Source organism: Peromyscus maniculatus, chromosome 2 (genome assembly GCF_049852395.1).
Source record: "Peromyscus maniculatus bairdii isolate BWxNUB_F1_BW_parent chromosome 2, HU_Pman_BW_mat_3.1, whole genome shotgun sequence".
Classification (NCBI taxonomy): Eukaryota; Metazoa; Chordata; class Mammalia; order Rodentia; family Cricetidae; genus Peromyscus; species Peromyscus maniculatus.
In genome coordinates this window covers 134294232-134317510 of record NC_134853.1, presented here as the reverse complement: position 1 = coordinate 134317510, position 23279 = coordinate 134294232, and the positions used below count along the sequence as shown (strand labels likewise).

The window sequence follows — 23279 nt, the reverse complement described above, 5'->3', positions numbered from 1 at the left end:
TATGTACATGAACTGTTTACAGTATGCTATTTTTTTATCCATGTATGCTTTTTAAAATAACTAAACCAATGGGCATATTCATTAGCTATGTAATTATTTTTGTGGTAAGGACATCTAAAACATACTCATTGAGCAAGTTCAAATATACAACAAATCATTAACAATTACAACAATGAGTTTCTCCATATCTAATCAGAATTCTGAATCTCTTGTTGTCGCACCCCTGATTGGCCGGCACTACTCCACTCTCTGCCTCTACAAACTCAACCTCTTAGAGCCACAAGTAACTGCATTCATGGGGTATTTGTCTTTCTATGTCTGGCTGGTGTTGCTTTGCATAATGTCCTCCAGGTTCATTTGTGTGTTAACAAACGAAAGACTCTCCTTTCACTGGTACACAGCATTGTGCTGTGTGTACGGACCATGCATTCTTTATCCATTCATTAGATAATGACTCAAGCTGATTCTATACTTGGACTGTAGCGAATAAAGTGGCAACTGATACAGTGACTTCATTCCCTTTGAATATATACTGATAAATGAAATTCCTGGATCTTGTGGACTTCTTTTTGTAATTTTTTTTTAGGGACTTCCATGCTGTTTTCCATTTGGTTGTATTGATCCATGTTGACACTGACAGTGTGTAAGGTTCCTATTTTCTCCAAATCCTCACCAATATTTGTTTTTGGTTTTGTTTTTAGCTCTTTTTTTTTTTAATTAAATTTTTCTTTTGTTTCACATACCAACCCCTCCCCGTTTCCCCTCCCCCCTTTTCCTATTCCCTCCTACCTCTCCCCATCCCACTCCCATCCCCTTCTCATAGGGGCTAAGGCCTCCCTTGGGTAGTCAACACAGGCTGGCATACCAAGTTGGGGCTGGACCAAGCCCCTCCCCACTGCATCAAGGTTGGGTAAGGCATTGCACCATAGAGAACAGGCTCTAAAAAGCTAGTTCTTCTACCTGGGATAAGTTCTGGTCTCATTGTCAGGGGACCCACAGACACATCAAGCCACACAACTGTCACCCACATTCAGAGGGCCTAGTGCCGTCCCATGCAGGCTCAGTCCAGAGTCCATGAGCTCCCAATAGCTTGGATCAGCTATCTCTGTGGTTTTTCTCATTATGATCCTGACCCTCCCTTGCTCCTATAATCCCTCCTCCCTCTCTTTAACTGAACTCCAGGAACTTGGCCAAGTGCTTAGCTGTGGGTCTCTGCATCCACTACCAATATTAGTTTATTTTCCTTTTCTCTAACACATGTGAAGTGATACTTCATTGTTGGTTTTAATTTTTATTTCTCTAATGATATATAACATTGAGAACTTTTTCATAGGCCTGTCAAGTATTTGTAGGTCAATTTTTGAGAAATTGCCTATTCAGACCCTTTGCATGTATTTTATCCAGTTTATATATTTTCTTGAGTTATTTGCATTCTTTATACATCTTAAATATTAAGTCTTTATCATATTTGTGGTATGCAAATGGTTTCCCCATTTTGTAGGTCATCATTTCACTCTGTTATTTTCCTTGTCGTTCATAAGGTATTTTTTCACTTAATGTAAACTCCTAATTTTTGTCTTTGTTGTTTGCGTTTCCAAGAGAAAATTCAAATATGACCCATGTCAACAATTATCTCTTGATCATTGGTTTCTCTAGGAGTTTTACAGTAAGGTACCATTTTAAGTTTTTATTCAGTTTTGAGTTGAGTTTTGTATAAAGGATAAGAATCTCATTTTGTTCTCATGTATATCCAGCTTTCTCAACATCAGCCACTGAACTGAGTATTCTTTCCCCATTCTGTGTTCTTGGCATCTTTGCTGAAGATTCATTGTCCATAAGGGTGTGTGTAGATGTGGTTCCTGGCTCTCTACCTGTTCTATTTGCTTTTTATTCTCCAGCTTCACAGTAGATCACCAGTCAAACATTGCCTCACACAAATGTGCTTTTGTCTGTGAAATCATTGCTTCTGGGAGGATCCAAATGGAGAATCTCCTATCCTATCATCTTGTCGACTAGTCCATTTCTATTTAGTCACTAAACTTGGAAGATTATCATGTATGTCTCTTTCCAGCATGAATTCAATGTTTCATCTTGTCTGTTGTAATTACTTAAGAAACAAATAAGAATGGGCACAGTGGTGCATGTCTTTAATCCCAGCAGGAGCAGGTGGATCTTTGTGAGTGTGAGACCACTGTGACCTACATAGTGAGTTCCAGGACAGCCAAAGCTACATAATGAGACCCGGTCTCAAAAAAAGAAAAAAAAGAAAAAGAAGAGAAGGAAGAGGAGGAGGAGGAGGAGGAGGAGAAAAGAAAAGAAAGAAAGTCATGTGTTGACTTTTCTCATTCTTGATTGGTCTAAATTTGAAAACAGTAATTGAGTCCTGGCCAGGTGAAAAACCTAAAGTCCAGATGATCTGTTAACTATTCTTTCTTTTAATGAAAGAAAGAGGAATAAATACTACAAAGAACACATTTTCAAAGATTTTTGGGTTTTTTGTTTTGTTTTGTTTTGTTTTTTGAGACAGGGCTTCTTTGTGTAACAGCCCTGGAACTTTCTCTGTAGACCAGGCTGGCCTGGAACTCACAAAGATCCACCTACCTCTGCCTCCCAAGTGCTGGGATTAAAACCACCACTACTCAGCTCAAAGATTTATTATTTTTTAATTATGGGGGGGGGCATATGCACATGAGTAAAGGTGCCATAGAGTCCAGAAGAGGGAGTCAGATCCTCTGGAGCTGGAGTGGTTGTGAGCCACATGACAATGCTGAGAACTGAACTCAGATCTTTTGCAAGAGCAGCAAACACTCTTAACTGATGAGCAATCTCCAGCCCCAGAACACATTTTAAAAACAAAAAACAACTCTATAACACACCCATCATTTTTATTAATGAAATTTACATGTGGCATTCAGAAAATTTTAAACAGTTTCTCTCTTTGGCTCCTTGTTAGGTCATTTCTACATTGGTTTAAGACCCTTTGCTTGCCACTGGTGGCACACACCTTTAATCCCAGCACTGGGGAGGCAGGTGGATCTCTGTGAGTTTGAGGCCAGCATAGCCTACAAAGTAAGTTTCAGGACAGCCAGGGCTACACAGAGAAACCCTGTCTAGAAAAACGAAAAAACAGCAATAACAATGATGATGATGATGATGATGATGATGATAACAGTAATAATAATAAAATTCTTTGCTCAGGAAGATTTATGTAAGTTCAGGGCCAGAGTGGTCTATTCAGAGAGCTCTGGGCTTTTGAGGGCTAAATTGGTAGAATTTTCTGTCCTGCCAGCCAGCTCCCAAATAACCACACTGATACAGATATATAAGATATAGATATGATAGGATAAAAGGATAGATGGTTGACTCTACTTTTAAAGAACAACAGCTTGCTTAAAATATTCTACATTGCTATGGATTTTAGTTTATTGATGCAAATTTGAAGTTAATTTTGTTATACTGTATGTATATTTCTACTTTTGTTTAAGGTATTATGTTTGTGCAGTTCATTTAAAATTGTAATGTATGGTTAAGAAATTCAGATTAGAGCTGGAGAGATGGTTCAATGGTTAAGAGCACTGGCTCTTCCAGAAGTCCCAGGTTCAATTCCCAGCAGCCACATGGTGGCTTACAACCATCTCTAATGAGATCTGGCGCCCTCTCTGGCCTGCAAGCATACATGCAGGCAGAACACTGTATATATAATAAATATATAAGTAAAACTTTAAAAAAAAAAAAAAAAAAAACAAGCCAGGCGGTGGTGGCACACGCCTTTAATCCCAGCACTCAGGAGGCAGAGCCAGGCGGATCTCTGTGAGTTTGAGGCCAGCCTGGTTGCCAAAGTGAGTTCCAGGAAAGGCACAAAGCTACACAGAGAAACCCTGTTTCGGGGGGGGGGGGGGGAGGGGAGAAATACAGATTAATAATTAGTCATCTATGATAATCAAACCTATAGTCATGTTAGTTAAGTTTTCTAGGTATACACAGATATATTTCAATTAGGTAAGTAATCTTCAAACATTTCAAAGACCTACAGAATATGGCATTTAAAATGTTTTAAAAACTTAGACTTTTCTGGACAATGAGACACATCTGCTCCTGGCAGCACCAGTTTTCTTCAGAGCATTGAAGACACTCCATATGGAGTTTATCTTCTTCTTGGCAAAAATAGCCGTTTGGGCAAGAAACTGTTCTTGCCTGGACTGCATGACAAAATGTTGTATCAATTGAACATATAGGACCCATAGGAAGGTGACCACTGAACTTTGCAAGGGGAGATGGTCCTTCAGGTTCCTGCTTCGCAGAAGAAACTGCCAGACTTTCTATAAGACACAGAAAGAAGTAACTGAGAGACTCTAGGTCTATAGCCTGAAGATGAATGCCCCAATGTTACAGAGGAATTTTGGATGACTGTTTAGGTAGGCAGCTGTCTCTGTCATTTCCAGAATTTTGGATGTTGCTTACAATGCATTTCTTGTTTACTCAGAATATTATATCCTCTTGGGGTCTCTGATGTAGTTGAAGACTAGATAGTTATAATTATAATTTTCCTTGGTTATGATAAAAGATAAATTAGATATGAAACTTTAGACTCACAAATATAGGATAAATGATAGAATATTTTCTTTTTTTTTTTTCTTTTTTGGTTTTTTGAGATAGGGTTTCTCTGTGTAGCTTTGTGCCTTTCCTGAAACTCACTCTGTAGCCCAGGCTGGCCTTAAACTCACAGAGATCCGCCTGGCTCTGCCACAGAATATTTTCTTTAATTTTGCCAAATACAAATAGACTAGATATTGTAACTGTAATTCTTGCTTGATAACTGTTTTGTTATATATAATTTTACTATGTTAAAGTTAAAACCTTCCTTTTTGATTAGACAGAAAAGGGGAGGTGCTGTGGGATGTCATTCTGTATGCTGTGAATATGTGTTGCTTTGATTGATTGATAAGTAAAATGTTGATTGGCCAGTAGCCAGGCAGGAAGTATACGTGGGCAAGCAGATGAGGAGAATTCTGGGAAGAGGAAGGACAGAGTCAGGAATCACCAGCTGGACACAGGGGAAGCAAGATGACAAGGCAGAACTGAGAAAAGGTACCAAGCCACATGGCTAAACATAGATAAGAATTATGGGTTAATTTAAGACTTAAGAGCTAGCTAGCAAGAAGCCTGCCATGGCCATAGTTTAAAAATAATATAAGCCTCTGTGTGTTTATTTGGGTCTGAGCAGCCATAGGACCTGGCAGGACACAGGAACATTTTCAACCACACCATATAGAGACTTACTAATTATAAGTGCTCAGCATATAACATAGGCTTGTTACTAACTAGTTTTTACAACTTAAATTAACCCATATTTCTTATTTATGTTCTACCATGAGGCCTGGTAACTTTCCTCAAAACAGCGTGCTTCTCCTCTTGCTTTTCCTTGCATCTAGCAACTCTGCTCTTCTTCGTCCCTGTGCTCTCTCCCTGTCCATAAGTTCCACCTAACTTCTTCCTACATAGCCATTGACCATTTAGCTCTTTATTAAGCCAAAGAGAGCAACACATCTTCACAGTGTGCAAAAGATTATTCCACAACAGAGGGCTACATAGTGAGACCCTGTCTCAAAATAACAACAATGAACCAAAATTCTTCTTTTCATTCACACTGATATGGGTAAAGTTATTTTTCTTAATTATGTAAGCCCCAGAGTAGACACAATTGTCCATTTATTTCCTGGCCTTGATGGGGAAAGAATACAGAATTAAACTTTTATATTTTTAAATGGCCAGCACCTGCATTAAAGTAATCAGAAAAGGAAATAGAAATGTGATTAGGCAAAATAATGACTAAATATATTCAATCATTTTCTTTATTTGACTAGCTAGTTATACAGAGAAACCATTTCATTTTTTTTTTTCCTGCTCTCACTCCAACTTGCTCTGTGGGAAGAATTCTTTTCATCTCAGAGGCAAAACCTTGAGAAGTCTCAGAGTCCCATCCACTTAAATCACAATCCACTCTCAAGTCAGTAACTAGTCTGTCTAGCCCAGGGCAATGGCAAACCATCATTCACATGCTCATCTACTCGGAGCCTCCCCTTCACCCTTCCTTGGCCATTCTTTGGCCAGGAAGCCAGTAAAGTGGGAGGGATTTGTTGCTAGCTGTTCTTACTGACCAGCTTCTTCCCTACCCAAGGCTCTAACTGTGTCAGAATGAGTCTAGTGTGAAAAGGAAGTGATGTTGTCATGCCAAGGGTTTGGCAAATACTTTGTGCTTTTCTCTTCTGTCAGCCATTACATCTGCCGGTATCTTGGAGACTCTCTTTCTGGAACTTTCTAATGCTGATTCATGGGGCGGGGGACCTCTGGACACAGTGTTTCTCTAGCTGGTCTGGAGCTCTCCCTCCTCCTGGTCAGTTCACTGACCACACCTCCCCCCAGATAGCCTGTGCATCCCTACCTCATTCAGCTGCTCTCCCCAGCAAGTCTGTCTTCTCTGAGTTGCTTCAGTGATTGGGTCTGTGCTTCCCAAACCCCAGGGAGCACATGTCAGACCCTCTATGTGGCCTGAAGTCAGTCTCCCCTTGTTTAGGATGAATAGCACCCCACTCTGTTTTCTAAGGTATTTCAATATTTCGGCAATTCTCTTTACATAATGTTTTCTCTCTTAAACTTCTTTAGCCTTCTTTTCAGGCTTTACCTTCTACATGTTTCCTTTACATGAAAAGCTAAGGGTCGCAACGCTGCTTTTCAGAAATCCTGTTTTTAGGCAGGTGGCATCTGTGTGTCTACTACTTCAGCTGACATGGAGACAGAAAAGGTCACATTTTTATAAAGTGCTGTATAAATCCAGACAAAATCACTTTACCCCAACAGTGATGCTTACTAAGAAAAGAAATCAAGCAGAGGATAGTCAATACAAAGTGGATCTGGAGTCCAAGTCACTTCCCTCCTTCTTTTGTCCTCACAGGGACCAGCTGGATGAGATGTCGTACACCACAATGTGCATCAAGGAGACTCTCCGCTTGATTCCTCCCATCCCATCCATCTCCCGAGAGCTCAGCAAGCCCCTTACCCTCCCAGATGGACACTCACTGCCTGCAGGTCTTCACATTCTTTTCCTAAGCATGAGATCCTGAAGGTCACAGTGATGACTACTAGGATTTGGGGCTTCTTGGGACCTCATGGATGGGTAGCTACTAAAAGCTTGGAGTATAATTCCTCGATCATATGTGAGCCTTGGTGGTCTTCCCAAACTGCATAGCCAGTTAGAGCTGTTGGGTTCCAGCCCCATTTTGAGAACCCCAGCCAAGGGTTTCATCTTTTGTGGGACATTGTCCCTAAGATCATTTTTTGTGAGGCTGAGTTTGAGACCCAAGTGGGTCTTTACAGGAGATGAGCACCATTGGGTTAATGTGGAGACAGGAAGGGAGTCCTTATCATCACACCAACTCAGAAGGGAACAATACTTAGTCTGTATAAAAACCTTCGAATACACTTCCCCTTTGGAATGTGATCTTTACAAAACACCCATTGGGAAAACCCCAATATGCACATACGGTTAATGGACATGAAGCAAAGCTGGAATTCATAGAGACCCCGTGTGTGAAGTCAGATGTTTCTGGGCAGGGCTCATAGTTGGCAGTAGGATCCCACGAGCTATCGCTTGTCTGTTTTAGTGTCCACAAGTCAACAGGAGAGCCTGCAACCTGCAGCTGCAATTTTGTTGACAGAACCAGAATTATTTTGGATAAGAAAATGCTGTTCAAATTCCCTCTCTGGAATATTTGCCCAAATTCTCCATCTTTCATGAATGAACAGTGCTAAGAGAAATTAGTCACTGGGTTTTCAAGGTAGAACAGAACAGTCTCTGTGAAGTGCTGCCTAGCTGCTAACAGTAATTTCCAAACAAGGCAGAAAACTTACGCAGACACCAGCAGCTCCTTAGCACAAAATCATGAATTAGGTAAATATTTGCTTTGAAAACTAAAGTTCAAACCCAAGCCCCCGCACACACACCTCCATGTCCTTCCCTGGTGCACACAGCTCAGCAGGAGCTAGCTCTCCCTCCAGGAAGAAGTCTCCCTGCACACTACAGCAGCTGACAGTTTGCTGTTTCCCTCCTGCCTCAGGAATGACTGTGGTTCTTAGTCTTTGGGGTCTCCACCACAACCCTGCTGTCTGGAAAGACCCAAAGGTAAGACTCTTCTGCGGACACGCTTCCGAGAGTGGTGCTGAGTGATTCAGGTGTTGACAGCCAAGCATGCAAAGGACTGTGCTGTGAAAGTAAAGGACACCAAACGAACAAACATAAAAGTCAGAAACGTGTAAAACTCACCCACTAACGACCTTGTCCTCACTCACACCCTCTATCTTTATTGTGATCTGAAAGATCTTAGTCCCACAATCTGCTCCCAACTGCCACTGACTCTGTTTCAGTCATTCAGCTGTCAAGCTCTTTCCAACACCCAGTCGATAACTGCATGGCTGTGGCTGGTCAGTGGAGCAAATTGGGCAGCTCAGTCTGTCTTTTATTGTATGAAGCCATCAGCATCCTGGTGATGTAGATGGCACACTCAAGTTGCTCAGTTCAAATGTTCCATAACGGAACTATTTGTGAAGATGTGGGCGGACTTTAGGGGAAGCAAATAAAAGTGGATATCTTTCAGAATCCTTATCTTTTCTAGACCTAATGGGCCCCAGAAGGGAGAGTTAAATAACCTGTGGGAAAAGAGCTGGGAGCTAGGGAGGAACATCAAATAGGTCCATGCAGAAGAAATACTGCCAACAGGCAGCAGGGAGAAGCCAATAAACAGTCAGCACCCCAAACTCTCTTTAACTGCTACTCTTCAGATCCACATCAATGCCTTATATTGTCTCAAACCCACAAGGGAAACCATGTGGGTCAGCTGTCTGGAGCCCGGAAGAGCCTCAGAAAGAGAGAAAGGAGGACCTGGACAGGCAGAGGACCTGGACAGGCAAGGAAATGTGTAGAAAGCCTGAGTTGATTCAATTTGCTTGAAATTTAAAACACAAGCACTAGTGTTTTTCTTCTATGTAAACCACTAGGGCTTTCGATCTACTCTGTAGAATAAGAAGTTGAACCATTACGTCTCATTTGGGCTTGGCTTCTAAGTGGGTGCACTCTTAGACTGGCTAGCAGACAAGTTGGGGGAGGGCCGGATAGACCCTCCAGGTCTACAGCAGCATTGTCCATGTGGCCACTGAGCAACTTGGCTGATTGGAATTGCAACGTGGAGTTTGAAGACACAGTACCTCAAAAGTAAAATATTTCCTTAATTATTTATAGAGTACATGATAGACTATTTTGTTTAATAAAACCTGTTACTAAAATTAATGCTGTCTTCTTAACATTCGGCCCGCAGAACATTTTAGACAATTTCTATGGCATATGTTTCTGTATCAGCACTAAGTAGCACCTTAAAAGATGTGTTGTTGTCAAGATGGTGATGGCATTGTCTTCTCACTTCAGGTCTTTGACCCCTTGAGATTCACTAAAGAGAATTCTGATCAGAGACATCCCTGTGCCTTCCTACCATTCTCCAGTGGCCCAAGGTGAGGCCAACTTGAAGCTGTTGAAAATACACACAAAAAGCTTACTTACATCCACTAGTCCCTCTGCTCCATTAATTCCTCCCCAGAACCCATCTCTTCACAAAGGGCAATGCCACTTAATATCAAATCCCATGAGCCATGCCTCCGAAAACAATCCTGCAGTGTAAGCATTGCTCACAGGCTCAATGCTTGTAGGAGGACCAGTTTGTGGGTGACTTCAACTGCTGCCTTCTTCAAGGAGGATACCACATTGGACCTCCAAATCCACATTCTTGCAAGGAGCAATGTAAGAACAAAGTCTAAAAGTTTATATATATACACCTACTCACCCCAGAAAGATGACACCCCCACCAACAGATCATGATGTATTAGAGTCTAATTTAGTGAACCACTGAATTTTTGTTGGGGTTACTGACAAAGGCCAAGGGTTACTTATGGGAACAGGGGTGGCTCTAAAGCCGCTGTGTCTGAGTTATTTTTCTATTACTGTGAAGAAACACTATGACCAAGACAACTTATAGAAGAAAGAGTTTGCTGCAGTTTACAGAGTCCGAGGGTGAATCCATGATTGTCACAATAGGGAGCAAGGCAGCAGACAGGCAGGTAGGCCTGGCACCACCTGAGCGGTAGCTGAGAACTTGCATCTAATCCACCAGCACCAAGCAGAGAGAGAAGGCTAACTGGGAATGGCTTTGAAACCTCAAAGCCCACCCCCCAAGAGACACACATCCGTCAACAAGACACACCTCCTAATCCTTTCCACATTCCACATTGAATGTGGAGCAAACATTCAAATCCATGAGCCTGTTTGAAGGGGGATTCTTATTCAAACCACCACAAGCAAGTGACCACTCCCAAGAGCTGCAACCCTGGAGCTCTCTGCACAACTTGCAGGCTCCTGGACCAGCCTGAGAGGACTCTGGGCAGCTCCACTGGTCAGTGTCCTCCTAAGCAGTCACTTACTGCTTCTGTAATTCTGGAGAGGGGCTCTCATGAATCTTCCAAGTCACAACTTGTCCAGATGCGAAGTCTGTTCACCAGAGTTTCTTCAGTCCTTTCCCTTATTCCTGGAGAGAATGTTGCAATCAGAGGAAACTGCTAAGCAGCCGTGGACTCCAGACTTGCTGTTCTAGAAACTAACCCCTTTTTCTCCCGCTGCAGGAACTGCATCGGGCAGCAGTTTGCCATGCTGGAGTTAAAGGTGGCCATTGCCTTGATTCTGCTCCGCTTTCAAGTAGCTCCAGACCTCACCAGGCCTCCTGCCTTCTCCAGCCACATTGTCCTCAGACCCAAGCATGGAATCTATTTGCACCTGAAGAAACTCCCTGAATGTTAGCTACAAGGGGACAATGACTAAATTTCTTTTTGTTTTTAAGTTAAATTTATAGCCAATGGTCCAGGCAAATGGAGAGGACTCTAAGTCTTATGGGAGAATTGAAGGACCATGGGATAGGGTATCTCTACAGCTGCACATTTCCCAAAGACATTTGCAGATAACACAGGTGACCCTGGATATGTATGACTTACAGAGATTTTCAAATTGTTTTCTAACGATTACTTCCAAGCCAATCACTGGGTGACTTCTATATATTTTCTGCTTTGTAATAGTTTTCAAAATTACACAAATAACAAGAGAATGGATGTGTGCTGAATGCAAAAATTTTCCAGCACTAGGAAGTGTAGATAAAATCCCACCTCACCTGGGCTGTACCCTCTGCCCTGACAGAACCTACTGCTTTCCCTTAAGCAGAGTAATTGAGTGTGCATTCTTCCTGACTCTTTTTTTTTAAAAAGATTTATTTATTTATTATGTATACAGCATGTTTACCTGCAGGCCAGAAGAGGGCGCCAGATCTCATTACAGATGGTTGTGAGCCACCATGTGGTTGCTGGGAATTGAACTCAGGACCTTTGGAAGAGCAGTCAGTGCTCTTAACCACTGAGCCATCTCTCCAGCCCCTCTTCCTGACTCTTTCCTGCACATTCCATATATAATGTCTCTGTGTTTTCTTAGACATAGGATCATATCTGCACTGTTCTTGCATTTTCTCACTTAATAAAAAAAATCTACCCTAATCATTACCCTAAGATTATGCTTGTCTGCAGTGTGAATGTCCTATGACTCTTTAACTATTTTTTACCATTGGATAGTTAAATAGTTATGATTTTTAAATGTATTTAACCACTGTTCTCTGCCCCCGCCCCAATGTGTGTCCAGGCATATAGAGGTCAAAGGTCAGCCTCAGGTGTCATTTTTCAGATTCCATCCACCTTTTATTTTCAGACAGGATAGCTTACTGGCCTAAAGCTCACCCGGTAGGTTAGACTAGATAGCTAATGAGCCCCCATGACCTGCCCCCACGATGCCCATCTTTACCTCACCAGCTCTAGGATTACAAGCATGTGCCATCACGCCTGGCTGTTTTTACATAGGTCCTGGGGTCCTCACGCTTGCATAACAAGATTTTACCTATTGAGCTACCTATCTAGTCCCTATCTTTATTGAGGCAACACCATCTATCTTTGTTTTCTATGTTTTTTTTTCTTACTTATCCATATATACTTCATATAGTATGGATAATAATTCTTGCTTATAATTTTTCTTTGTAATTTTTCAGATTCCTTTGCTCTTATTAACTGTAGGTATGGTATCTTTTACATATGAAACGCTTTGAATTTCATGAAGTAAGATACACCACTGCAGGGCAGTGGTGGCACTTGCCTTTAATCCCAGCACTCAGGAGGCAGAGGCTTGCAGATCTCTGTGAGTTCGAGGCCAGCCTGATCCACAAAACGGACTCCAGGACAGCTAGGGCTGTTACACAGAGAAACTCTGTCTCAAAAACCCAAAGTAAGTAAGTAAGTAGATAGATAGATAGATAGATAGATAGATAGATAGATAGATAGATAGATGAAATGTATACACAATTTTCTTTATGATTTCTTGTTTTGAATCTTGAATAAGAAAGTCTAAACTTAGAATATTACAAAACTATTCTGTGCATGCTTCTGGTGCTAACTATTCTTATGTAGCCTGAATGGGAACTGCTTAATGATTTCTAAGTGCATCACTTGTTGGAACCTAACTAGAGATTTAGATTTGTTTTTAAGTATAGAAGGAGCCCTTTGTAGGGCGTTCAATCAGAGGTGGAACTAGGGTGAAGTGCATTTTAAGGAAGTTTTTCTGGGTGTGATTATGCATACTTATGACTCCAGCACCTGAGAGGCTAAAGCAAGAGAATCAGGAGTTTAAGAGCAGCCTGAACTACAAGAGAGAGAAAGCAGAGCAGGGGTAGCTTTGCAACTGTTTCATGGATAACAGACAAATTAGTGATAGGTTACAGAGGGCAAAAGTGGAAATCAGAAGAAAGGGACACAATTAGAAAGCTCAGACATGGTCAAGAGTAGTGCCGCATATTTACCTGACAGAAGAGACACCGTAATTGTGAAGGTGGTTTGCCCAGGGCAAGGCTCATCCACTGCACTCCAGATGTGCTGACCTCTGTGATTTCCCCAAATGTGGGAAAACAGCCTTCATAATTTGTTGTAGTGAGGGACTGTGTTCATGCTGTCCCCCAAAATTAAAAAAAAAATAGATGGTGCTTTCCAAGGGTGGTGGCAGTGGACCTGACTGGAAATAAATGTGTGAGTGACTTTGATGACATTTGGGAGAGTAAAGAGAACTTGCTGTTTGGCTGGAAGTGTGAGTGAAAGAATCCAAGATTTGAGAAACTGACCTAGGCCATCCTGTCCAATCATAGGAAGACTTTGGATGATCCTTGGAACCAGCCTTCTCTCACCAGGCGTCCATCAGTCCTTTGCATTTCTGCACATTTTGATTATGGAGAAATCCTATGTAACAGCTCTGCTATCAACCAAAGGCACTGATAAACTAGGAAGCATAGTGCAAGAAGGAAAAGTCCTTTAATCAGACAGGAAACCCATCATCTCAGGTTTAATAAAACCCATGTCTTATCAATAATATACAAAGAGATAAAGAGAATTTAGCCTTCGAGTACAATAATACCAACTGCTTCCTGTAGAGGCATCTGACAGGTTCACATACCCATAACACAACTCCTTCATTTCTTTTGTCTCCTCTCACAGCTGCACAACTGCACAGCTGCAGAAGACCACCAACTGCCCAAGGAATGATTCCCTCGCTTCACTGTGTAATTGGTATTTGACCAAGTAAAACTAAATAGGAGCTTTGATAGTTGCAGTGAGTGTGGCCAGGAGTGCTTGAGCTACTCCATAACTTGCAACAGTAGTTACATTTGTGAAGAACCCAGAAGCTTCTTTTATAAGTTAACCTGTAGCCTGGTGGAAATTTGGATGGTTCTTGATTACTGAGTTCTGCATGTTGTGACTCATTCATGAACAGCACTGTCCCAGATACTGTTTCTATTTTAAAGGAACTGTCACAGTCCATGCTTACTTTACAGTCTGCTTACAGCAGAGATGACTCAGCATCCCTCCCACATCCTCTATCCACTCCTGCATAAATGGAATCCTTAGCTGGGCACACAGTTGCCAGCTACTGAGTATTCTGTCTCTGTCTGTCTATCTGTCTGTCTCTCACTCTTTCTCTGCATGTGTGTGCACATGCAAGTGCATGCGTGTGTTTAGGCCAAAGACCAGCAATGAGTATCTTCTTCAACTACTCTCCACCTTATTTTTTGAGGCAGTCTCTCACTGAACCTGAAACTAATCAATTCAGCTGGGTTGACCAGAAAGCCCCAAGGTTTGTCCTGTCTCTGCCTCTGCAGCACTGGAATTACAGATGCGCAAACTGCCATGCCTGGTTTTTTACCAAGTGCTGTGGATCTAAACTCAGCAGCAAGCATTTTTCCAGCTGAGCCATCTCCCCAGCATATAGCCCTTCAGTGAGACACATGATGGTTTTAAATTTGGGGCAGAACTATGAACAGAAGTGGCATGTTCTGTCCCCAGCTAATATCTTCAGAAGGAAAGGTGTGTGACCTCCATTTCCCATTTATTCCCTCACCTGAAGACAAATGTGGTGACAGAACCTACTGACACTTACATTACTCCTGGAAGTTGTGTGTTGATGATGACAGAATAAGATAGACAGGGGTCTGGACAACACATAGAGCAAACCATCCTACTAGCTCTAGGCCATCTGCCTCCTCAAGGCTTCAATGTGAAAGAGAATTAAATTGTCTCATTGAGACCTTATTGAAAGCCATTATTTAGGTGAACAGTGCTTTCCTTTATCTTTCTCCAGATAATCAAGATCACTACTCTTTGCTTCAAAACTATTTAAATGTCCAACTATTTGTCATAACTTTGGTGTTAAAATGAACACTAGAAAAGGATGGGGTGACATCCCTAACCAAATAGCCACTCCCAAACCAGCAATGGCACAAGGGAACAGTCATCTTAAAGGAGCCACACAGTCCTAAACAAAATACTATGACTTGTTCACATTGCTCTCCAGCTGCCACCCAACCTGGAGATAACACACAAGCAAAAACTGATGCTCAGTTTAAAATAATAAATACTTATTTATTATTATGTGTATGGATGTTTTGCCTGCCTGTATGACTATGCATCATGCATGTGTAGTGCCCACAGAGGAAGGTGTCAGATTCTCTAGGACTGGAGTTCCAGATGGATGTAAGCCACCATGTGGGTGCTGGGAATTGTACCCAGGTCCTTTGGAAGGTCAGTCAGTGCTCTTAATTGCTGAGCCATCTCTCCAGCCCCAGATGCTATTTCTTAAGCATTAATCTTGGTTTTCCCATGAGGATTGAAATGTCCAGCCAGATTATGTCAAATGTCATCTTTTATTGTTTATCTTTTTTAAATCATGCATTGTTTAACAAATCTGAAGAAGTCATGGATCTTCCTCTTGGAATCTTATTTATACTCAAAGCACGGAAATGCAATTTGTCTATGATTTAATTGGCCAATCCAAGAGCCCGTACGTAGACCTCACTGAAAATCCTTCTCAGCTTTAATGTCCTTCACAAGCATGGAAAATGGCCATAATTAGTAATGAACCCTACTGGTTTAGCAGGGCAAGTCATTTCACTCTTAGGCACATCTGTCTCAGAAGAATCTCAGGACACAAACATATAACTTTTACGCACTGGTACAATTCAAAAAATGTTATCAATTATATATAATTTATATGTAATATATGGTTTTCAGAGTCCTTTTATCGTTATGATAGAAAACAATGTGAATATTCCCCTTATAAGTGGAGCAGTAAAGCATCTCTATCAATCTTTTCTAAAATATTTTCTATTAAGAGGGTTAAGACTGTAGCTCAGTGGTAGAATAGTTGCCTAACAAGCACAAGGCTCTGGGTTCAGTCCCTTGTACTGAAAACAAAAATAAAAAATTTTTTTGAAAAGAACATTGATTTTTTTTCCCTTCCTTCTTCCCCTGACTCTCACCCATTGTTTTATTAATTACTATGCTGGCCACCAGGTATTGTTCAAAGGTCACTAGTGGAACAGTGCTCTGAGATCTCAAAACAGGAGATGATAGCCACTAAGCCAGCATCCTTTTTCTTGCTGAATACTTGCAACAACATTAATTTGTGGAGTCCAGATCTATCTACCTACCCAAGCCTAACCACACACAATTGATAACTGTAGCCATGGGTGGATCCCATGTTTACTGTCTACACTACCACCTGGCAGTGTAGAATGAGTGGATGAACATCAGCCAGAGATTGTCAAATGCCCTTAAGAATATTTCCCCAAGCCAGGGGTAGTGGTGCATGCCTTTAGTCCCAGTACTCAGGAGGCAGCAGCAGACAGATCTCTGTGAGTTCAAGACTATCCTGGTCTACACAAATTCCAGGCAAGCTAGAGCTGCCTAGAAAAGAAAAAAAAGCATGTTCCCCTGAAGAGCACAGGCATATGCTATCAATGAATAAAAACTTTCCACAAGGGCAACCCCAACTCTGGGAGACCCAATACTTACAATTAATACTTTATAATAGAAAAGGTACCACGTGCACCATGAACAAGTGGAATTTAGTTCTAAAATGTAAAGATGGTACAACAGACAAACAAACAAACAAACAAACAAAACTGGTCAGTGGAATCCGCATCAACATAATAAAGAGGTGAAATCACATGGTCGTCTCAGTTGGTACAAGAAAAACTTTTAACAAAATGCAGTATTTTTTCTAGTTTAAAAAATACTCTAGCCGGGCGGTGGTGGCGCATGCCTTTAATCCCAGCACTCAGGAGGCAGAGGCAGGCGGATCTCTGTGAGTTCGAGGCCAGCCTGGGCTACCAAGTGAGTTCCAGGAAAGGCGCAAAGCTATACAGAGAAACCCTGTCTCGAAAAACCAAAAAAAAAAAAAAAATACTCTATAAACTGGAATTAGAAGGAAATACCTTATTTAAAAACTAAGACTGTGCCTTAAAAAAAAAATCCACAGGAAACATCATACTCTATCCTGAAAGACTGAAGACTTTCTCCTTAAATCAAGAACAAGAAAAGACATCTATTTCATTACTTTTGCTCAACAGAAGTTCCAGCCAGAACTATCCTCATACCTCCTCAGCGAGCCCATCAATGGTCACTCTTCCTGGACCCCAGACTTTCCCCAGAAAAGTAGAAGTTACTAGCTCACTTCCTTTTCTTTCAGCTGTGTACACTCGGTCCTCTGCTTGCTGGTGAAGACACTTCAAGCAGTGCTAGTTGGGGAGCACTACCACCAAAACAGGTACTTGGCAAAGAGAGCACTTGTTTGTAAATTGCTTTTGGAAGTATTTGCCCCAAAGCAAGCTGGAATCCCATACTACACTGTTTCCACTGCTTAAGGATTAAATGCCAATGGATTCAACCCTTTAGAAAAAGAAAGCATACACCTTGCAAAAGCCTCAGGAGGGCTCAGAGTCTTTGACTGGTTAGCTCCACTCCTGAGAATTGGTCCTAATAACACCCATAATGCCCTCTAAGGTGCCGCTGTATAATTACAGGCGGGTCATGCTGACACAGAAAGTGTCAGAACAGAGAGATCTATGGGGAGGAGCCAGGACCCAGCCCTCAACTCTACCCTGGACAAAGCTCTGAGGACTCGGGAAGAGGAAAGGGGCACAATGATCGGGTGACTTGAGGTGCTTCAGCAAAGGACATGTTGAAGCTGTGCTTTCCAGGCATGGGAGACTCCTGGTTCAGCTGATCCAGATGGGCTCCAGACTAAGCTTAGGCTCCCCCCACCCTCCATTAAAAGGGCCCTTAGGGAGAGGTAAACAAACTCTAATACTATCAAATGAGCCATGTAACAGGGCTGGGGTAGGGTGGCAGTGGGCATGGGCAGTAGTTGGCAGGCAGATGCTATATCTGTACATGGTGGCCTTGGGTCTACAGCATGGCAATTCTCACACTAGAGCTTGACACCAGACTGTTACAGCAAAACTAAGGAGCATCCTCATTTTAATGTCCATTTAGAAATAAGATAACTGAGACCCAGAAAGGCAAAGTGACTTGTTCAAAGTCAAACAGCCAATGTAAATGTCTACTAGCTGGGACTGGCTAACACACAGGTATTCATTCAGCAAACATGGAGTATTTCCACTATGCAAGCACTGCACCTGCTCTTCTGTGGATGCCCTGTCCTCCAGAAGCTCACAGACCAGAGCTGTACCCATCTGATGAGGGTAGTGTGCAAAGAGATATCAGAGAGCCATCCTGCAGGAGGTGGAGCCTGCAGAAACAAAACCAGAAATCCTAAGCATGGACAGCACAGGCAATGAGGCATGAAAGAACGTGATGAGGAGAAGGGAGGTGGCTGTCAAGGAAGAAGGCTGAATCACGGTGTGGCCATCTAGTGGCCACTATAGGCATTGCATACAAGACCCCTAAGCAGAAGTTGGAGGGGCAGTTGTTGACACTCAGTAAGCGTTGACTGTAGGCTTTCTGGAGATAGGCTAACTCTCGCAGCCTCATGGGATGGGCATTATTTAGCTCTAATTTGTGTATTTGGGCATTGAGGTACCTAAGTCAATTACTTCACCAACATCACACTAAAGTCAAATTGACAGATGAAATTTGCTCAGGGAAGCTTGGCTCCAGACCCAAGCACAGAAGAGACATTGGACTACACACGCCTTGATCACCCTCTAGGTAAAGGACTGGATCCTAGCTGAGTCTGCAGTTTGGAATGTCTCTCTGACTGCAGCATGGCAGAGGCCTGAGGGTGCAGAAGAGTGATGAGGAGGAGGAGGCTGCTGCAAACATCCAGGCAAATCATCCGCTGAATCAGGGAAGCTGTGAGGTGAGGGAGAGAATGCCAGAGAGTGATGGAGCTGAGGCGGGACTGGAGTGGCCCCATCTCAGGTCTGGGTGAATGGATGCCACTTACAGAACTAGGGTCTCAGCTCAGGAAGTTCAAGAATTCCTCTGGGGACCTAAGGTGCCTGTGGCATCATAGGTGAGGGGATACGGCTGAAGGTGCTCATTTGAAGTTGACACTTCCTGTCAATGAATGGAATCAATAAGGCCCCCATCATTCAACAAACTGTCTAACAGGACTGTGTTGGGCATTTGAATGTTATAGACAGAAGTGTTCACTGTCTCCTGGGGCTCTGAATTAGTCACCTTGACCGAACAACAGCACCTCCTCATGTGTAGAGGTACTGAGTAGTCAAGGCAAGTAATCAGGAACAGGCCCATAGAAGAAAATGGCTGCTATCCCTGAACACACCAGACTCTGAGACCATTGTATCTTATAGCAGGAAGGTGGGACTAGAAAATCCTTGGTGAGAGCAGACTCAAGAAATGCCATGGGTAGAAGAATGAGTGGGAGAGATGGAGGTTGAAACTGCAAGTGAGAGTCAGTATCCTCTTGGCTTCTTGAAGGGGTTCCAGCCACCCTCCTAGACGAGCCATCCCAGAGGGACCACAAGCTCTGCAATGGTAAATGCCTTTCTTCTTCAGCTCTCCACTTCACCTGCACACCCTACAGGGAGCCTTTGGCTAGGCTACAGGTTACAATGAATTTAAAGTAGAAACACTAAGGTTCAATTTCCCTAGCTGGCTGTGGAACTCCAATAAGTACCTCCTTCTCTGTGATCTGCATTTTCTCCTCCAAACATGAGCCATCCCAGGGAGTTCGAGCTGACAGTCAGAAAGTGTCCTACACACACACACACACACACACACACACACACACACACACACACACACACAGAGGATCTCTCAAATGCTGTCAAAAAGCATCATCCCCATCACTAAGCTTGGATTGAGGACAGTCCCTTTTCAGCCTCTTGCTCCAGTTCACTAGCCCCAGGGACCTGGAATACCTCCACTAGCCTTCTCCACCCTCTCCCTTCCTCTCCCTGCTGCTCTGTTACCCGTTTCCTGGTGCCAGCCCCAGCCTCACCATCCTTACCCTGTACCACCCAGCCCACTGCTGGAGTAATCCAAAGGCCGGCTTATTTATTGACAGAGTCCACTACATACCTGTGCTTATCTTGGTGATGTAGAACAAATTCACAGATACAGCCTAGAATGCCCATGCCTCTGGAGGTGTGATTCCAGAAAGCATCAGGGCCCTGCATGCTACATGCCCACCAGCCATGGTTGGGGGTGGTGAGATCTTCCAGCTGCCTCTCGTACACCTCCACATGTGACCCTGGCCAGGTACTGCCTCTTCCATGATGCCATATTAATCAACTGGGCTGTGGTTCTAAGACTCTAGCTAGGTCTTGTATCCAACCCAGTTCATTATATAACAATGGAAATAATTATTAAATAATTAGCATGCTGTGCACTATGTGCTAGGTGCTATTCTGTGTTTCATATGCAATGTTTCTTTTCCTTTTCTTTTGTTTGGGGGGGAAGGTGGGTGGGCAAGATCCCACTATGTAGTCCTGTCTGGCATGTAACTTACTATATGGACCAGAAAGAGATCTCCCTGCCTCTGCCTCCTGAATGCTAGGATTAAAAATGTGTGCCACCAAAAGTTGAGGGAGTAACCAACCACTTGATCTGATTGGATTTAAGACCCACTTCATAAGGTGGACCCCGTGCCTGACACTGCCTGAGGGGCCAAGAATCTGAGATAGGCCATGAACCTAGAGGAAAAGCAAACACTAGTACTGCTGCAGGAACACAATTTAATGACTCCTAATGGCATTCTGCTACACCCATAGATCAGGTGCTGCTTAGCGGTCTTCAGAGAAGCTTCCTCCTGAAGTAGATGGGAACTAATACAGAGACCCACAACTGAACAGTGTATGATAGTGAGATATCTTGGAACACTCAGTCCTAAATGGGATATCTTCATCAACGCCCCCCCCCCCCCCCCCCCCCCCGCAGAGCTCAGGGAGCTGTGCAGAAGAGGAGACAGCAAAAGATTGTAAGAGCCAGAGGGGATGGATGACACAAGGAAACAGTATGAATGATGAACACAGGACCTCACAGAGACTGTGGCGGTATTCACAGGACCTACACAGATACAAGCCAGATAGGGTCCCGATATTGAGAGGAGAACTAGACATGAGCCTGATCCCTAAACCAGGATCTATCTCTAATAGATAACCACTTAAAAAGAAAAAATCAGCTTTCTCCAATGGAGTGTACAAACCACACTTAAGGGAGGCTCCATGCCCAGCAGTAACTAGTCAACACAAAATGAACTCAGTCGTGATGTGTAAATCTAATTAATCTCATCAATAAAAACCAAGAGTCAGATTGGAGTAGAAACCTGAAATGTCAGAGAATCAGAAAAGCAGCCACAGTCGCTTCCTTCCTCTTCTGTTCCTCCATTCCAAAAGGTCCAAGATCCTGCCCCACCTTGTCATTTCCTGTCTCCTCTCTGTACAGAACTCCAGATCTCTATGGTTAACTAGTGGATAGCTCTGCCCTCTGACTCCAAGCAAGCTCTATTTGTCAGAACACAAACAAAATATCACACAAAATTTCCTCCTTTTTGTCTAAATAAAAAGGAAAGGTTTTAACTAACATAGAAAAATTATATACAATAACTATAATGACTATATATAAATATATACAGGCAATAATTACACTAACAATGTCTAGTCCATTAACATTTGACAAATTCAGGGAGAATAATCCATTATCTATCCTATCTTGGTGAGTCCAAAGTGATGTACCTAATTCACTTTCTATCCTAACTTGCATTACCAACCCAAAACTATTTTATATCTCTCAACCTTATACACTTTACACCTCTTTTGTAAGTCTCTTTTCTGATTTTGTTAACAAGGAAAATGATAACTATCTAGTCTCCAACTCCATCAGAGACCTGAGGATATAATGTTATCTGAGTAAACAGAAAGTGCAGAGCAAACAACTTCCAAAACTAAGAAATGACAGAAACAACTGGCTACCTGGACAGTCACCCAAGGTTCCGCTGCAATGTTGGGGCATCCATCTTCGGCCTACAGACCTAGAATATCTAACAGATTTTTCTGTAAGGCAGGATTTTTGAAGGACTGTACCACCTTGTCTTGGCAAAGTTTGGCAGTCACATTCTTTTATATCCTGCTTGTCCAATTTAGACAACATACTGTCATCAGTCAAGGCAAGGGCAGTTTCTTGCCCAGTGGCTAACATTTACCACAAAGAAAGTAAACTCCATATGGAGTTTCTTCAGTGCCCATCATCTTCTCTAAGTTCGCTCGCTGGTGCTGCCAGGAGCAGACATGTTTCATTGGAGAGAGAGAAAGAGAGAGAGAGAGAGAGAGAGAGAGAGAGAGAGAGAGAGAGAGAGAGAGAGAGGGAGAGAAAGGAACCTTATGTTATTAAAACATCTTAAATGCCATATTCTTTAGGTCTCTGAAGTGTTTGAAGATGACCTATCTATCTAAAATATATCTGTTTGACTTTGAAAACAACCCTGACTACAAGTTTGATTGTAATAGGTGACTAACTACTAACCTGCATTTCTTTATTATCCAAAATAGTTTGTAATAATAATTTTCAAGGACCAGAAATTTACATTACATTGTTAGATGAGCTGTAGCAGCACAATACTTTGAATAAGAGTAGAAATGTATGTACAATAAGTTCTAACAAAAATAACCTTAAATTTATATCATTATACAAAAATGTCTTAAACAAGAGTAGAAACATATACACAGTACAACAAAAATAACCTCAAATTTGTATCAATATACAAAAATCCATATCAATATAAAATATCTAAGACTAGTAGTTGCTTTTTTGGTTTAAAAGTAGATTCAAAATCTACCCTTTTATCCTATTTATATATCCCCCCATTTTTCATTTTAGAATGGGATTCCTGAATCTAATCTCCTTTGTTCAGCCTTTTTCCTGACCATTACCAATAACAACTTGTAACCAACCCCCCTAAACAATGACAAATATCCATAAACCACTGATCGACCAAAAACCACCCACCCTATCTCTTGGGAATGTGGGCATTGTGTTCTTAAAATTACTTCTGCTGTCTGAGGGTGACAGCATCTTTCGGGGACCCCCCAAAATGGGATAATTTTCAAATCCTAGGAGAGCTAGCTGTATCATTTGTTGTCTGGTCTCTGTATAATGAGAAAGTGCAGGGCTTGTCTCAAGTCCTGACTAGAGTAATCTGTGAGGCTGGATCATCTCACCCAGCCACCTTGAAATTGTCCTGAGCAGTTTGTAGTCCAAAGCCAATCTTTGGGTGGTGTTTGTCAGCTTAGTGGCACTACCATATTCCTGGTGGAATTGTTGTTGTGGGACCCCATCCTGCTTTTGGA

The 23279-nt window shown here is 42.3% G+C and overlaps 1 protein-coding gene and 1 non-coding gene across 2 annotated transcripts in view; both read left to right on the top strand.

The window, feature by feature from the left end:
* The window catches only part of Cyp4x1 (cytochrome P450 family 4 subfamily X member 1), a 28695-nt gene extending 17051 nt beyond the window's left edge, over positions 1 to 11644 (top strand). Inside the window, exons 9-13 of the mRNA XM_076564797.1 lie at positions 6953 to 7086; positions 8115 to 8179; positions 9476 to 9558; positions 10720 to 11321; positions 11515 to 11644. Of these exons, the coding sequence (XP_076420912.1) occupies positions 6953 to 7086; positions 8115 to 8179; positions 9476 to 9558; positions 10720 to 10894 (457 nt within the window). The 3' untranslated portion in view covers positions 10895 to 11321; positions 11515 to 11644. The remainder of the gene's footprint in view (positions 1 to 6952; positions 7087 to 8114; positions 8180 to 9475; positions 9559 to 10719; positions 11322 to 11514) is intronic.
* Positions 11645 to 12972: 1328 nt separating this feature from the next.
* Positions 12973 to 13136, top strand: LOC121827787 (U1 spliceosomal RNA). Its single transcript, XR_006070083.2, has one exon. It is a non-coding gene; the product is annotated as a U1 spliceosomal RNA (small nuclear RNA).
* The last annotated feature ends 10143 nt before the right edge of the window (positions 13137 to 23279 follow it).